General features: G+C 45.1%; 1 protein-coding gene across 12 annotated transcripts in view; it reads right to left on the bottom strand.

The window, feature by feature from the left end:
* Positions 1–16,877, bottom strand: part of CACNA1C (calcium voltage-gated channel subunit alpha1 C) — an 896,734-nt gene that overhangs the window by 128,271 nt on the left and 751,586 nt on the right. For all 12 annotated transcript variants that reach the window (XM_049885094.1, XM_049885093.1, XM_049885097.1 and 9 more), the window contains 5 exons: positions 11,071–11,278; positions 10,064–10,184; positions 8,358–8,472; positions 7,449–7,569; positions 7,064–7,133 (listed from right to left, as the gene is read on the bottom strand). In XM_049885094.1, coding sequence (XP_049741051.1) covers positions 7,064–7,133; positions 7,449–7,569; positions 8,358–8,472; positions 10,064–10,184; positions 11,071–11,278 — 635 coding nt within the window. The remainder of the gene's footprint in view (positions 1–7,063; positions 7,134–7,448; positions 7,570–8,357; positions 8,473–10,063; positions 10,185–11,070; positions 11,279–16,877) is intronic.

Raw genomic sequence — 16,877 nt, forward strand, 5'->3', positions numbered from 1 at the left:
GTACCAGGGCTCCAGTGACTGGTGTTCTTATAAGAAAAGAGACACACAGACTCAGGGAAGAAGGTCATGTGAGGATGGAGGCAGAGACTGGAGTGATGCAGCTACAAGTCAACCAACACCGAGGATCGCCAGAGGCCAACAGAAGCTAGGAAAAGGCAAGGAAGGATTCTGCCCCAGAGCCTTCAAGGGAGTGTGGCCCTGACGACCCCTGGATTTTGGATTTCAAGCCTCCAGAATGTGAAACAATAAATTTGTTTTAAGCCACCCAGTTTTCTGTATGTTGTTATGGCAGTTCTAGGAAACAAGTACACTCACTCTGCCCTCCTTTTCTTATGCCCTCTCTCTTTGAACTGCCCTGCATCTCCCTCTCTGCAGGGCTACCAGGGCCCCACCCCAGGCAGCATCCTTCCCCTGGCATTCCCAAGTCCCTGAGCTCCTGGAAATGACCTTCCTGTGGATTCCAGCAGCGCCCTCTGCCTCCCGCATTCATTTGGCACGTATCGCACAACACCTTGGATGATTGACTTCAAATGTATCTGTCCCATTTTTCTACATGCTAAAAACTTCTGGAGAGAGAAACCATGTCTGGCACATGCTAGCACTTATTTCTTGATGATGACTAAACTTCTCTACCAACATTAACTTTCTAAGGAAGGTCTCCTTGCAAAAGAAGGGGTCAAATGGAGACAAATCTTCTCCTGGTTGGAAAAAGACAGGGAGGTTCCTCTTATGAATCAGCCATGCCTCTGTGCTCTCTCATCTTCTGGTCAAAATTAAGCCAGGTGGTGCAGAGAAAGAAAGAAAAAAAAAATGACTGGCACAGAAAGCGGTACTTTATCAAGCAAGAAGCATTTAGGGACCTTTTGCTGGCAGACAGCAGAATATAGGCATAAATCAGACTCTTTCCCTAGGGTAATTAGAGCTGACCAGCAAGGCAATTAATATTTTCAGCAGAAGAGAAGAGTGAGGTGAAAAATTGTGTACAGGCCGAGGGTTGAAGCTTTTTGACACTCAACCCTTTATACGTACAAGTAAGGTAAAGTCTGCTACTTAAACCAGGATAAGTGATGTCAGAGTTGGCCTAAATAGTGATGTTGACAATTTAATTGGAAAGGATCTTAAGTCCCTGTGTTTGTATTCTTTTCAGGTTTGCTCTAAAAGATACAACATTACTGATAGTAAGTTCCTATTGGGCAATTTATGCTTGTTTTAATCATTTATGTTTAAAGAAAACCGTACATATTGGTGGCTTCATACTTTTCTAAGTTCCTAGTGAATTTTGTATGCTCTTTCCATTGCGTTAGGCTGCCTCACTGTTTATGAAGCTCTATTATCAATTTCCATTTCTGGAGAGAATCAAGTTGGTCTATTCAGACATACACGATGGCATGGGGCTCAGCTGAGAATAGCTACCTAAATTTTAGGCTTAAAAGAGGAAACCATTTCTGAAGGACAAACACAAATTCGTAAAGGGGCAGAAATTTGACAGCATGTGGTGCTTACCAGGTATTATGTATAAGGAGGGAGGCTGACAGATTAGGAAAAGTCAGATAAAGTCCATTTTGGGGGTTGGCAACAGAACCACCTGGACTCCCACTCTCAAATGCCAATAGAATCCCTTGAGGATCTTTATTTTCTCCTCTCTGTTCTTGGAGGTTTGGAAAAAGTATGACAGGTCAGGTACTGCTGTGCTGTGGAGCTGCTACTTTTCAGAACAGTAGGTTACAGTATTTGTACAGCAAAATGCTCCACTCTTTGTCTTTGGTGACTCTTGTCCCCTATTCATCTGATACTCATTTTCACCTATGTGGTTTTGCACATGGCCAATAGAGTCATTTGTAAACACTTAGCACCTGCAAGGCTTTGAATCTTAGGCTGAGGACACAAAGCTGTGGTTCTTGCCTTCAAGGAGCGTACAATGTTTAGTAAGGCACAAGGGTTCACAGACAGCTGAAGAGGCAGGGCGTGACTGGTAAGGGCTGGATGTCCAGGGCAGAGCTGTGGGAGAGCAGGGACAGAAGGCTGAGGACGTGATTCCTCACTGGGTATTCTTTCTTTACTGGCTCACTTAAAAAACTCAAGAGTCACTCTTTGTTCTGACTGCGTTGGAATCACCATGGATTGTGTTCCCCAAAAGATATGTTGAAATCCTAACCCCTGTACCTGTAAATGTGACCTTGTTTGGGGAAATAGGGTTTTTCTTTGGAGATGTTATCAGTTAGGTTAACGAGAGCACACCAGAGAAGGATGGGCCCTAATCTTATATGACTGGTGTCTTTTAAAAGAGAAGGATCACACAGAAACAGAGTCACACTTGGGGGAAGAAGTCCTGTGAAAATACATTCACAAGCCAAGGAAAGGCAAGAAATGCCTGGGGCTACAGAAGCTGAAAGAGACAAAAAGGCTCTTCCCCTAGAACTGACAAAGAGAGCGTAGCCATGTTAACACCCTGATTTGGACTCGTAGCCTCCAGAACTGTGAGAAAATAAATTTCTGTTTTTTGGAAATCACCGACTTTGTGGTATCTTGTTACAGCAGCCTTATAAAACTGAGATACCCTTTATTCCTCTTTCTTTTTCTCCAACATTTAATTCTTAGTAAGTCCTGTTGGCCCCACCTGCAAAATGTACTCAAATTCAATATTTCTCTGTATCTCCACCACCATCACCCTTGGCCAAGCTGCCATCATATCTCACCAGCATTATGGCATTAGTTTAAACTGTCCCTCTCCCCAAGTTCCAGTCTTGCTCGTCATCCATTTCTTCACATGGCAGCGAGTGAATCTTTTACAAGGTAAGTTGGAATCAGATCATGTCCTCCCCTGCCTGAGATCCTCCTGTAGCTCTCCACTCCCATTAGATGAAATCCACACTTCTCGTGTGGCCTTGGAGGCCCTGCTCCATCTGCTGTTGCCTATTCTATCTCATCTAGCACTCGCCTGCGTTCCCTCTGTTCCAGGCACATTGGCCTTCTTTGGATTCCATTGTTGCCAAGCGCACTGTGCCTAAGAGACTCTGCACTTGCTATCCCTCCCCCTGGGAAGCTCTTGCCTCTGATTTCCATACGTCTGGTTCCTTTGAAGAAGTCCCTGGGTGGTATAAATGGTTAATGCACTTGGCTGCTAACCAAAAGGCTGGAAGTTGCAGTCTACCCAGAGGTGCCTTGGAAGAAAGGCCTGGTGATCTACTTCCAAAAGAGTCAGCCATCGAAAACCCTGTGGAGCACAGTTCTATTCTGGGACACATGGGGTTGCCATGAATCATAATCAACTTGATGGCAACTCGTCTGGTTGGTTCCTTTGAATCATTCAGATTTTGGCCCAAATGTTGTTACTTTCAAAGAGGCCTTTACAGACCACACAGTCAAAGCAGCCTCCACCCTACCTAGTAACTCTCAAACACGACACTTGGTTTTATTATCCTCATGCCACTTATTGCTACCTGACGTTACCTTTTCTGTTGGGTTGTTTTCTTGTTTAATGTCTGTCTCTCTCACTGAAATGTAAGCTCCATGCAAGCAGGGAAGTCTTTCCCACAGTTGTATCCCTAGTGCCTGCCACAGTGCCTGGCACACAGTAGGTGCTTCATAAGCAGTTATTAAGTGAAAGAATATCTCCAAGGTTTCATCCAACTCTCAGTGTCTATGACAATAGTATGGTCCAGAAATAACTTCCTCCCTCTCCAACTTCCTCCTCCATGAAGCCTCTTAAGATTTACCACCTCTCATTGCTCTCCTTCTCCTCTAACCCCGTGCAGCAATTAAAGCCTCCCCACAACACCTGGTACTGCACTATACCTTCTCTGATGGTGGTTATGCTTTTTTTCATGTGCACTTGTCATGTGCACTTAATGACTCCTTAAGATCATCTGCATTTTCAAGGAGTTGAGGACATGATAGGCACTCAACAAATTAACAAAAGTAAGCTTATCCTCTACTTATCTTGGCACAATGCTTTTCTTCTTGGGTGAGTAGATGGTGTAAGATTTAGTATATACTAAAAAAAAAAAAAAAATTTTTTTTTTTTTTTAATCTGGGAGGCTAAAACTAGCTGGTGAGCACTGGGGATTAAACAGAGAGGGAAGGGCTGACTGGCCACCACTGGCCTGTATGGCCCCTTGGTGTGAACTAGAAAAAGGCTCCTCCTCTGGGTATTCACAGCCAAGTGAGGGCAAATGCCTTGGCTAGCAGAGTGCAGGCCAGATTTCGGCTCCCACTTGGCCACGTTGACACACGCCTTAGGTTACAACCTGGACAACTGAATACAGAAGCCCTGGAGGGAGGAGGTCAAGACAAAGGGAAAGAGTAAGAAAGGGGACAAGAGTAAGAAGGAGGGAGCAGGGGAGCAGAGGGGAGAGCACAGAAGTGTCTTCTCTGGCATCAGGGCTGCTCTAGCAGACCTCTGAGGCTCCCCCTAAGGGTCATCCTCATGGACTAGATGAAGCAGGGCAGCTGTCTAGAGGCTGCAAGAATGGAAGGGACAGTGGTTGGGGGGACAGTGGTACCTCAGGTTTGCCTTTCAAGGTTCAGAAGAAAGAGAAGCAGGAGGTAAAGAGAGAATGAAAACAGCAGAGACCCCAGACGAAGTGACCTGTGGAGGAGCCTTTTGGAACTTTTGCTGTTCTTGGTACTAAAGGACACAGGAATTGACCTGCAGAGGTAGGGAAGGCAGGAAACAGGAGGGCAGAAAGAGCTGGGAGGCAGATGCTGATTCAGCCTTTGAGATTGGAGGCCCAGGGAGAGCTCAGGCAATGCAGCGTGCATAATAAAGAGCAAAGGTGTGAGTGAGCTCTTCATCTGCTCCTAACCTCTCTTGTGATATTTCATTCTTTTAATGAGCAAGGAGAGATCTTCCTTCCTGAAGTAGCAGTATATGCCTTCCAGCCAGGACAGATGTGTGGAGCCACCCGCTCTTAGAGCACTCTGCCCTTGGGGCCTCCTTGGTGAGAAAATGGAACCAGAGGCAGTGGACAGATGGGGGGCCTTGGGGGCAGGCTTAATGGCCTAATTGTGGTGGTGGCCTGAGTGTAGGACAGCCTCAGTTATCTGTGGACCCAGGATAGGGTAGGACAGCCTCAGTTATCTGTGGACCAAGGGACAGGGTAGGACAGCCTGAGTTATCAATAGATCAGAGGCCTTAAAACAAAGGTAGAGAGATGAGTGGGAACGAGACGAAGGAAGGCACGTGTTTGGAGGAGGTGGCCACATGACGGCAGGAAAAGAGCACACTCTAAAAAAATCTAGAGAATCTTGAGGAATCAGTAGAGTGTGGGAATAGCTTTTCAGTTTAAAAGCATAACCATTTCTTGAATCCTCAAACCACCAGAAGTTACACATTGGGTTGACAGAGAGCCATTTCTACTATGGCCAACATGGTGACAATATCCTCATTAGTCATTTTTTCCTTGACCATCTTCAGTTTCATTAGTGCAAAAAAGAAGAGAAAAGCAACCAGTAGATTTAGAATAATAAACCTGAGATTACTGTCAAGGATGCAGGAGATGTCCCTGCCTCACTGCCAGCTACAACGAGTGGATTCAGGCCCGTCCACATTGGGCCCATATGTGCAAGACACTCAAATCTAGATGTCACCCCTGCTGTCTGTTGTGTGCAGGAAGGCCACGTCCATAACCTTTGAAAAACTGACTATAATGTCATTATCATACCAAAAAATTAACAACAAAAAAAATTAACGAGGACCACTTAATATCATTTAGTCTCTAGTCTATATTCGGTTTTCCCTGATTACCTCAAAAAAGTCATTTTAAAGTTCGTTTGTTCATTCAGGATCGAAACAAGATCCTCCCATTGTATTTGACTGATATTTCTAGTAAGTCTTTGAAAATCTTTAACAGTTTCTTCCCAGAAGAGTTTTTAAGACTTTAAAAGTCTTAATGCCCCACACATGGAAACACCCTTCCTACTACTCTTCTATTCAAGGAAAGCCTGGGGCATAGCAGTTAAGAGCTACAGCTGCTGACCAAAAGGTTGGCAGTTCAAATCCACCAGGCACTCCTTGGAAACCCTATGGGGCAGTTCTACTCTGTCCTATAGGGTCGCTATGATCTAAGCCCCAAGAAACCAAAACTTATTTCCCTAGCAGGGATGAGGGTGGGGGATGGTATGACCATAGGAAGCCTGCCCTATGGACAAAGGAAGAGGCTGCTAGTGTCCCTGAAGACAGATCCAGCAGAGAACAGATGGAGGAAAAGCGAGAAAGAAAACCTAGCTTTGCTCATAAATGTAGAAGGGTTTCAGCCACCTAACTTGGTTACCAATCCAAATATAGCTTAACCTACACAGAGAAGGAAATGTCAGTAAAATCAACAGTCCTTTCTACCATCAAGTCCTACGCGTGTGACTGACTTCAAGCTTGAAGCTGATGATAATATCTGCAATTCTAGGTAAAAGGAAGGCAAGCTGAGGGCTTGTACAAGATACGAGGTTTCATGAGCCAAAGGAAAGGAATCTTCAAAGGACGTCTAAGGACCTTTGGCATTGAAGTCACCTAACAGGAGCCTGAATTTACAAATCAGATAGAAACACTAGACGTCTGAGTTGGTTAGAGCTGTCTATTTTTACAGCAAGAGACCTGAAAGCATTTTACAAAGCAACAAGTGAGACATCTGTGGTGGCAGCTGTCCTTGTGCTCAGCACTGCCTCCTGAGTAAGGGCAAGACAGATTTGGGATTTACTATTATTATTAAATGAGCATAATGTGACAACATATGTTATACTAATAAATGATATAACTGAATAATGATTTTACAACATATGCTATAATAAAATCTCAAGTGTATATAAAATCCAGGCTTCAAAGGACGCAAAAGCACTGCTCAAACATGACCTTATTGAACCTTACATTATCATCATGAGGAAACCAGAAACAAAGTTTTCCCCCAGATGATAATAGGTAATGCTTAAATACAGAGACAGGAGACGTTCAGCAGTGTCAAAGGAGGCTGGAACTATTGGTCCCTAACACGTTGCTATTCCCACATAGTTTTCGAATTTGGAACTCTAACCCCACCCTCCCAATCTTGGAGTTAGGCAGTAGGACTGGTACCTGTAGTTTCTGGGTTGGGGTAGGGACTCTTGTCCTCATTTTCATTGGGCTGGAGGTCATCCATGTTGATCTAGCCAGTCAAGGGAAAGAAGAAGAATCCAATTAGATATGTTCCAAACTTTTAGAGGCTTCAAGTAGCCTTGAAATTGCATTATAGTCACTGACTGAGCTGTTGACACAAAAATATGTCCTTGTCACTTTGCACATATCCTTCAAGACATCAACAGAAGGCTGGGATTCAATCAATCTGCCCAGCTCTCCTGTTCCACCCCCATTGGCTTTATTTCCATCAAGTCTCTTTCCTTCCTTCCTTCCTCCTTTCCATGGCTGTCTGGCCGGGGAAGATTGTGGCCCTCACAGCTCCTGGTAGGAGATGGTGACTCACCTTGGTGGTGGGCGGGGACTCTCCATCAGCCGTAATGGATTTCAGCTCAATTTTTTCCTCCTTGGTCTCCTCCACTGCTGGCTTTTCCACCAGCTCTTGTTTCTTCTCTGGGCTGGCAGTCCTGGTTGGTCAGCAGGAGAAAGAACAAATGGATATTTACTGGTATGATCAGGAACAGTGAAGAAGGGAAAGACACTCTGGTCTATTGGGGGCTAGTGGGAGCAAACTCCCTGGGTCTATGTCCATCTTCCTTTGCTCAGAGCACATCGTGTGTGCAGCCCAATCACATTTGCTGTTGGGCTGGTCCCGGGACCCTAGGCACTTGGCTACACCTGGCTGTCTGGCCTCATTTGGCCTCTCCCAGCTTCTCAGCTGCTCCAGTCTAAATCAGAGAAAAGCTCTGCATTCCCTTTAGAACTGGTTCCCAGAGGAACTCTTCCCAGTGCCCAGCAGATGCATGGCCTACAATGGTCCCATCTAGATGGGATACAGTGGAGGGTCTTGTCTTGCCTTCTTTACACTGCAGATGAGTTACAAAACAGTGAGGACAGGTTGCTCTTTAAGCTGGAATTTTATTTCCTCTCCGAGTGGCTGCCTGTCCCCTCTCCCACCTTTTATTCCTACCACCTATCATGGCCTCTCCCCTCAAAAGAGAACCCCCCAACTTCCCAGACAAACGGGAAAATGCAACAGCTTTGCAGAGACTAAAATATGATGATCTCTACTTTGGAGCAAAGCCTAGGCATTAGGAGAGAAGCTCAACTTCCTGTAGGGAGCCCCAAACCCAGTCCCTTCTAGGAGGGAGGGCTATCAGAGGCCAGTGACCAAGCCTGTCTTTATCACCAATGGGAATGGCATTCCAAAAGTGGGGCCCTTGGGCCCTGGGCTTGGGTAAGCTTAGAGGGTTACCTGGCCAGTTTCTTTCTCTCCTTCTCTTCTTCTTCCTCTTTTTGGGCAGACGTGAGGCTCTCAGCATCAGCCAGGTTGTCCACAGCAATGGCCAAGAACACGTTCAGTAGGATATCTGTTTGTGTCCACTCTTAAAGAAAATAACCCTTGGGGATTTTGGTGGGCTTGGGGGACAGGGGGTGTAGAGGACATACAGGATTAGAGTTCCCCAGCAGAGAGAGCTCCACGGAACTCACTTAGAGGGTTCGGTGCCCAAAAGAGACTTCCCCCCTTCCCCTCCTTTCCCCTGGGACTTTCTAGGGGGTTGAGGTGGGCCTAACTTGCAGGCTGGAGCTGGGGGTGGTGAGGCATTGAGCCCTGCCTTGATCTTTAATTGCTCAGTTTCATTATTGGTTTCCCCACTGAGATGGCTGGCTATAATTGACATTATAAACAGGATTGTCTCTAACAGAATGGTTTCTCTTAAGAGCAATTCTTTATAACTGGGCAGTGAGAAGACAGCCTGGTATCTCTGCCAACTCTTAATGTGAGCTGTACATACAAAGACCCGGGGAGGGCCGGCTGGAGCTGGCCAAAGCTTGGAAATTCTTAGTGGAAGCCGTCATTTGCCCTTTCCTCCCACCACCCACCCCACCTTGAATGGAAACGTTGTGGGTCAGAGAACTGTAGAATCAAAGGACTTTTAGTTAGGAGTCATAAAGGTTGTAATGTCTGACCTCCACCCTGGGCCCCCCCCCATTCACACCATTTCACATACAAAGAAATTGAAACCCAAGGAGAGGAAAGGCTCAGCTGTCTTCCGAGGATGCTGTTGAATATCTCACCCATGGGCCCAGCACTGGGGTAGGGACTTTCCATACGTTATCACATTAAACTACTCTTCTATCACCCCATTTTACAGATGTTGAGGTAGAGGACCTTTAATTTACCCCAGGTCACCCAGCTGGTAAGATGAGAAGCTGTGTCTGTTGACTTCAATGTCCATGTTTTTCACACTACATTATCTGGGACTTCAACCTGGGACCCCTGAGTCTTGGGCCAGAACTATTTCTACTTTAAAATCCAATACAGGAAGAGGAGAAACGCTTGTGGGCTGGATCAGGAATGGTCTCTTGGGTCTGCTCAGTGAAGTCTGTCCATCTTTGCCTGTGACTAAACTCCTGGGAGCAGCTTCAGAGGGAGGGATACCGATCAAAAAAGCAGGGAGGAGAGATGAAAGTCATTGCAAGGATGATGGCTTAGCCATTCTTAACTGAGCACTCCACTTCAGAGCAGATGCAACAGCCCCAGGGCAGCCAGGGTGCCAACTCCAAGGGTGCGGTCACACTGCAGTCCACAGTCCATGTGAATGGCTGCACCCAGCACATTGCCAGGGGGCGCCGTTAACCAGGATTATGACATGAACATGCCACCTGGAGTCATGCAATGCTGCAGTCTGAGCCAACTGAGTAAGATGAACTTACATCCCTACCTATGCCAAAGCTCCAGGCTTCCACCAAGACCCACCTCCGCTGTTAAACTGGCTCTCGGCGGGAAACGTTCTTGCCCCCAGAGCCAGCCTTCCCCGCATTTGCCTGAGGGCTGTGAATAGGCAAGCCACAGCTTTCAGCCCCGAGTAAGGACCTGCCAGGCACACTGGTTTGGCATTTTGCTGCAGGTTGAGGGAGGGTAGTGCAGCAGGGGTGGGAGGCAGTAGCAAAGGATACAATTTCCACAGATGAAGAGGATGATGAAGTAAATACAGACTAACATCCCTGGAAAAGAGGGGCCGCCATAAGCCATGATCCCATCATACATCACCGAATTCCAGTCCTCCCCGGTCAGGATCTGAATGACACATTCCCACCAATAAGGGACACAGCGTTAGACCAACAGCAAACCCCAAAACTCCCCTGCCCTGCCCCACTATGTTAACAAAAATATCCAAAATCTCTTTTCCACCTCTTTCCCTCCTCCTGGCCCCCAGTTTTCCTCCCCAGGGGCTCTCAGCTATTGACCTGGGCAAGTTTGACTCTAATTCTTAGACAAAGTACGTGGCTACCTGCATAGTTTGAGGAGTGAAGAATGAAAGGGGTTTATGGTCAAAATATCTCCTACTATCCACATACGTACAATACATGACATGACCACCATTAGCCTTTCTGTGGGTTAAGGCATCAAGAGCCCCTTTACAATGTGAATATGTTCATTGAGAGGGTAATATGCTACCCCGGTTTTCCCCAAACATTAGTCATTGGGTACCATCTTCTACTTTAGTCTTGTCCTAAGCAAAAATATCTATGAAATCACAAATTTGATGGGCTAGTTATATTTTTTTCAAGAGCCATGCATGATGAGTAGGAAAGAAAAGAGCTCCATCACCCTCTCCTACCCCAACAAGAGCGGTTCTGCTTTTCTTTGTTCATGCTTTGGGCTTTCACGTGTGAATTTACTTGACTAACGGATTCCATGGCTAAGAGTTTTTAAAGGACTCAATTAGATTTTTTTCCAATGGTCCATCCAACGGGAGAATTCCATGGGGGCTTGGGGTAGAAGAAACTGTAGAAAGAACTCAAGGCTTTCTTTGGCACGGACCCTCTATGGCTGATCCAGGCTGGCTTTGGCTACCCAGTGAAAGATGAAGCTTTCCACCACCTTTTCCAGGCTCTTTCTCCCTCCTCCCCACCACTCAGGCACCCTTCCGGCCATAATTACATCAGAGAAGAGGCCATACCTGAAACACAGTGAGGAGAGACTGGGGAAAGTTATCAAATGTGCTCCTCCTGGTCTGCATCTCATCAAAGTTGAACTTTCCTCCAAAGAGCTGCATTCCCAGGAGGGAGAAGATGATGATAAAGAGGAACAGGAGCAGCAGCAGGGAGGCAATGGAGCGCACGGAGTTCAGTAGGGATGCCACCAGGTTGCTTAAGGAATTCCAGTACCTGAGGGCCGATACGAGGGAGATTAGCCTTCTTTTCCTTTGCTTTCTTTAGCATCATTCAACATTCACATACCTACTAGAGATTGTAAGAAAAATATCAATACCCTCCTGTTTTTCCCTTTCCTTGGGGGTAGGTGGTGGTGGTGGTGAGCCCAAGAGCTCACAATTCAAGTGTGGAGCTAGTTAAGCTAAGGTCCCAGCATCAGTGTAATGGTGAAGTGAGGGAGCTCAGGCATCAGAGGCCTGAGCTCCGATCTAGCTCTGCCAATTGCTTGCTGCGTGTGCCTTTGGGCAAGCCATTTAACTTCCATTTTTTTCTGTCTGCCCATCTGAAAAAAATGGAGATAACAGTAGCATATACTTCATTAGGTTCTTGGAGGACTCTACGAGAAACACAAAAAAGCCCTCAGTATGGAGGGGGTAGTGGTGGGTCAGTGGTAGAATTCTCCCCTCCCATGGGAGAGACCTGGATTTAAATCCTGGCCAACGTACCTCACACAAAACTACCACCCATCTGTCACTGGAGGCTTTTGTGTTGCTGTGATGTTGAACAGGTTTCAGTGGAGCTTCCAGACTTAGATAGAAGAAAGGCCTGGCTATCTCCTTCTGAAAATCGGCCAATGACAACCCTATGGATCACAATGGTTCAACCCACAACCCACATGGGGATGGTGCAGCACTGGGCAGCATTCTGTTCTGTTGTGCACGGGGTCACCATGAGTCCTGGACTGACTTCATGGCAGCTAACAAGAGCACATAATGTGGGCTATACTGCTACAGAGTTGATATAGGTTAGTAACTGTTGTTATCACTATTGGTCTTTAAACAGAAAAAAAAGATTTTTTTTTCAAGAATGCTGGTCTTAGTTCACTTAGGCAGCAGCGGCCTCACAGAGGCATATGTTAGGTCATTCAGGGGTAAAAGAGGGTACATGGTGAAGTAGGTTTTCCAAATGTATCTTGCCCTAAGAATTGGTTTAAAATAAAGCAAAACAAAACAAGAAACAAACAAACAAAAAAACTTCTCCCTGGAAATTTTGATTCAATTTTCTCTAGTTTGGGCCCAGAAATCTGTATTTTTAATAAACATCCCACGTTATTGTTGTTGCTGTTAGGTGCCGTTGAGTTGGTTCTGATTCATAGCAATCCTATGTACGACAGAACCAAACAGTGCATGGTCCTGTGTCATCCTCACAATCATTGTTATGTTTGAGCCCATAGTTGCAGCCACTGTGTCAGTTCATCTTCTTCCTCTTTTTTGCTGACCCTCTACTTTACCAAGCATGATGTCCTTCCCCAGGGACTAGTCCCTCTTGATAACATTTCCAAAGTACATGAGATGAAGTATCACCATCCTCCCTTCTAAGGAGCACTCTGGCTGTGTTTCTTCCAAGACAGACTTGTTCATTCTTCTGGCAGTCCATGGTATATTCAACATTCTTTGCCAACACCATAATTTAAAGGCATCAATTCTTCTTTGTTCTTCCTTATTCATTGTCCAGCTTTCGAATGCATATAATGTGATTGAAAATATCATGGCCTGGATCAGGTACACCTTCGTCCTCAAAGTGACATCGTTGCTTCTTAACACTTTAAAGAGGACTTCTGCAGCAGATTTGCCCAATGCAATGCATTGTTTGATTTCCTGACTGCTGCTTCTTCCATGGGTGTTGATTGTGGATCCAAGTAAAATGAAATCCTTGACAACTTCAATATTTTCTCCATTTATCATGATGTTGCTTATTGGTCCAGTTGTGAGGATTTTTATTTTCCTTACTTTGAGGTATAATCCTTACTTTGATCTTATCAGTACATGCTTCAAGTCCTCTTCGCCTTCAGCAAGCAAGGTTGTGTTATCTGCATTTCGCAGGTTGTTAATGGGTCTTCCACCAATCCTGACGCCCTGTTCTTCTTCATATAGTCCAGCTTCTTGTATTAGTTAGTCAGCATACAGATTGAATAAGTATGGTGAAAAGATAGAACCCTGATGCACACCTTTCCTGATTTTAAGCCATGCAGTATCCCCTTGCTCTGTTCAAATGATAGGCTCTTTATGTACAGGTTCCGCATGAGCACAATTAAGTGTTCTGGAATTCCCATTTCTGCAATGTTATCCATAATTTGTTATGATTCACACACTTGAATGCCTTTGCATAGCCAATAAAACACAGATAAACATCTTTTTGGTATTCTCTGCTTTCAGCCATGATCCATCTGTCATCAGCAATGATATCCCTTGTCCCAGGTTGTCTTCTGAATCTGGCTTGAATTTCTGGTATGTACTGTGGATGTACTCCTGCTACTGCTTTTGAATGATCTTCGGAAAATTTTACTTGTGTGTGATATTAATGATATTGTTTGATAATTTCTGCATTCTGTTGGATCAGCTTTCTTTGGAATGCACACAGATATGGATCTCTTCCAGTCAGTTGGCCAGGTAGCTGTCTTCCAAATTTCTCGGCATAGATGAGTGAGCACCTCCAGTGCTGCATCTGTTTGTTGAAACATCTCAGTTGGTATTCAGTCAATTCCTGGAGCCTTATTTTTCACCAATGCTTTCAGTGCAGCTTGGACTTCTTCCTTCAGTACCATCAGTTCTTGATTGCTGTCTTAGTTATCTAGTGCTGCTATCACAGAAATACCACAAGCGGATGGCTTCAACAAAGAGAAATTTATTTCTTCACAGAAATAGGTTTAAAGTCCAAATTTGGGATGTTGGCTCCAGGGGAAGGCTTTCTCTCTCTGTTGGCTTTCTCATCAATCTTCCCCTGGAATAGGAGCTTCTCTGAGCAGGGACCCCGAGTCCAAAGGACGGGCTCTGCTCCTGGCACTGCTTTCTTGGTGGTATGAGGTCCCCCTCTCTGCTCACTTCCCTTTCCTTTTCATCTTTTGAGAGAAAAAAGGTGGTACAGGTCACACCCCAGGGAAACTCCCTTTACATTGGATCAGGGATGTGACCCGGTAAGGGTGTTACAATCCTACCCTAACCCTCTTTAACATAAAATTACAATCACAAAATGGAGGACAACTACAGAATACTGGGAATCATGGCCTAACTAAGTTGACACACACGTTTTTGGGGGGCCATAATTCAATCCATGACAATCATATGCTACCTCCTGAAATGGCTGAATGTTAACCAATTCTTTTTGGTACAGCGACTTTGTGTATTTCTTCTATCTGCTTTAATATTCAATATTTTGCCCATAGAATCCTTCAAAATTGCAACCTGAGGCTTGAAATTTTTCTTCAGTTCTTTCAGCTTGAGAAATGCTGTAAATGTTCTTCCCATTTGGTTTTCTAACTCCAGGTATTTGCATATTTCATTAAAATATTTTACTTTGTCTTCTTGTGCTGCCCTTTGAAATCTTCTGTTAAGCTCTTTGACTTCACCATTTCTTCCTTTCACTTTAGCTACTCTTCACTTAAGAGCAACTTTCAGAGTCTCTTCTGACATCCACTTCAGTTTTTTTTTTCTTTCCTGTCTTTCTAATGACATTTTTCTTTCTTTATGTAAGATGTTCTTGATGTCTTCCCACAACTCATCTGCTCTTTGGTCATTAGTGTTCAATGCATCACATCTATTCTAGAGACAGTCTCCTAATTCAGGTGGGATATACTCAAGGTCATATTTTGGCTCTCGTGGATGTGTTTTAGTTTTCTTCAGCTTCAACTTGAACTTGCATATGAGCAAGTTGGTCTGTTCCCCAGTAGACCTCTGGCCTTGTACTGACTGATGATACTGAGCTTTTCCATTGTCTCTTTCCATGGATGCAGTCAATCTGATTCCTGTGTTTTCCATCCAGTGAGGTCCAACTGTATAGTCACCGTTTATGTTGTTGAAAAAGGGTATTTGCAATGAAGAAGTCGGTCTTGCAAAATTCTATCATGCGATCTCTGTAGCATCCCATAGAACTCTTATAACCAGGAAAGCTTGGGAAATCCTGGATTATAGAAAACCCATCACCCCCACTGGGAACAGCTCTCCCGTGAGTGGGATAGGGAGCTCTGCCTTGATCAGAGACATACTCTCCTTATAGTCACTGAGCCTCCTTCACTGTTAACACCAAAAAAACCCCAAACCTGTTGTTGAGTCAATTCCTACTCATGGTGACTGTGTGTGTTACAGAGTAGAACTGCTCCATAGGGTTTTCTTCGTTACAATCTTTACAGAAGCAGAATGTCAGGCCTTTCTTCCATGGCAGTGCTGGTTGGGTTCAAACCACCAATATTTTAGGTCAGTAGTCACGTGCAAACCATTTGCACCACCAATACAAAGGCCCTTTACTATAAAAAAAACAAAAAACCAAACCCAGTGCCATCGAGTCGATTCCAACTTATAGCAACCCCTTACTAAAAACCCCACCGCAGTCGAGTCGATTCCGACTCATAGTGACCCTATAGGGCAGAGTAGAACTGCCCCATAGAGTTTCCAAGGAGCGCCTGGTGGATTCGAACTGCCGACCCTTTTGGTTAGCAGCCGTAGCACTTAACCACTACACCACCAGGGTTTCCCCCCTTTACTATAAAGCCCATGGAAAATCCCTTTCTCTTGGAAAAGTATATGTGTGTGGGGTACCTACTTATGGCTACTGGATTTAGCTTGGGCATCTGTGAAATGGTCAGTTTGGGATAAGGAAATGGATCGTAGCAAAAGGCGTTGTTGTGTGCCATTGAGTCAATTCCGACTCATAGCAACCCCATGTGACAGAGTAGAATTACTCCATAGGGTTTTCTAGGCTGTAATCTTTACAGGAGTAGATCACCTGGTCTTTTCTCCTGCAGAGTGGCTGGGTAGGTTCAGACTGACAACCTTTCAATTAGCAGCGAGTGCTTAACTGTTGTGCCACCAGGGCTCCTTAGCAAAAGGCATATGGCCCCAAACTGGAGCAAGTGCAAGACCAGAACAATCTCCATTTCCTTATAGCTCTACCCTGGTTGGCCTGCCTTCCAGGTCAGAATTTTGATCCCCTCTACTTAAGAAATTCCCAGCTCATTACCTATACAGCGAATTGGTTTTGCTTCCTAAGTGAGCAGCATGCTAACCACCTCCATGACAGCCTGCAGCTGCACCCCCAACCCAGGCACTTCCCTCCAGAGAACGGTTTCTTATTGTCAGAAGCAGGTAGGTCAATAGTTCGGATGTAAACATGAACTTCTTCCCAACCTGGAGCTTTTAATGCTCCTTTCTGCTTCCCAAATTCAGCCTTTCCCCACCTCTATTTTGCCTGCCAGTCACATCCCCTTTGTTGGCAGAATACTAATGCACATTTATTTGTGTCGGTGCTATAAATGCTCTTAGGCGTGATGGCCTTGTCTCAATAAATAGGCTCTGAGTTCTTGGGGACGGAGACCAAGAAATTTTTTCCCCTCCACCCTCCCCTCCTTTGTAGTCAAATAAATTCTGCACAACCCAGTATGTGTGACAGACTGCTTGGCACCCCAGTAGCCTAGAGGTTGTAGTAATTGTCCTGCAATTATAAACTGAGAAGTAATAGGACCTCTCTGGAGACATAGCACTCTCCCCTCTTATATGTAAAGCAGTGTTCCCAAACCTGCCTGGTGACCAAAACCAGCTGAGCCTTGTTATTTTCTAAATAC

This window comes from Elephas maximus, chromosome 4 (genome assembly GCF_024166365.1).
Source record: "Elephas maximus indicus isolate mEleMax1 chromosome 4, mEleMax1 primary haplotype, whole genome shotgun sequence".
NCBI classification, from domain to species: domain Eukaryota; kingdom Metazoa; phylum Chordata; class Mammalia; order Proboscidea; family Elephantidae; genus Elephas; species Elephas maximus.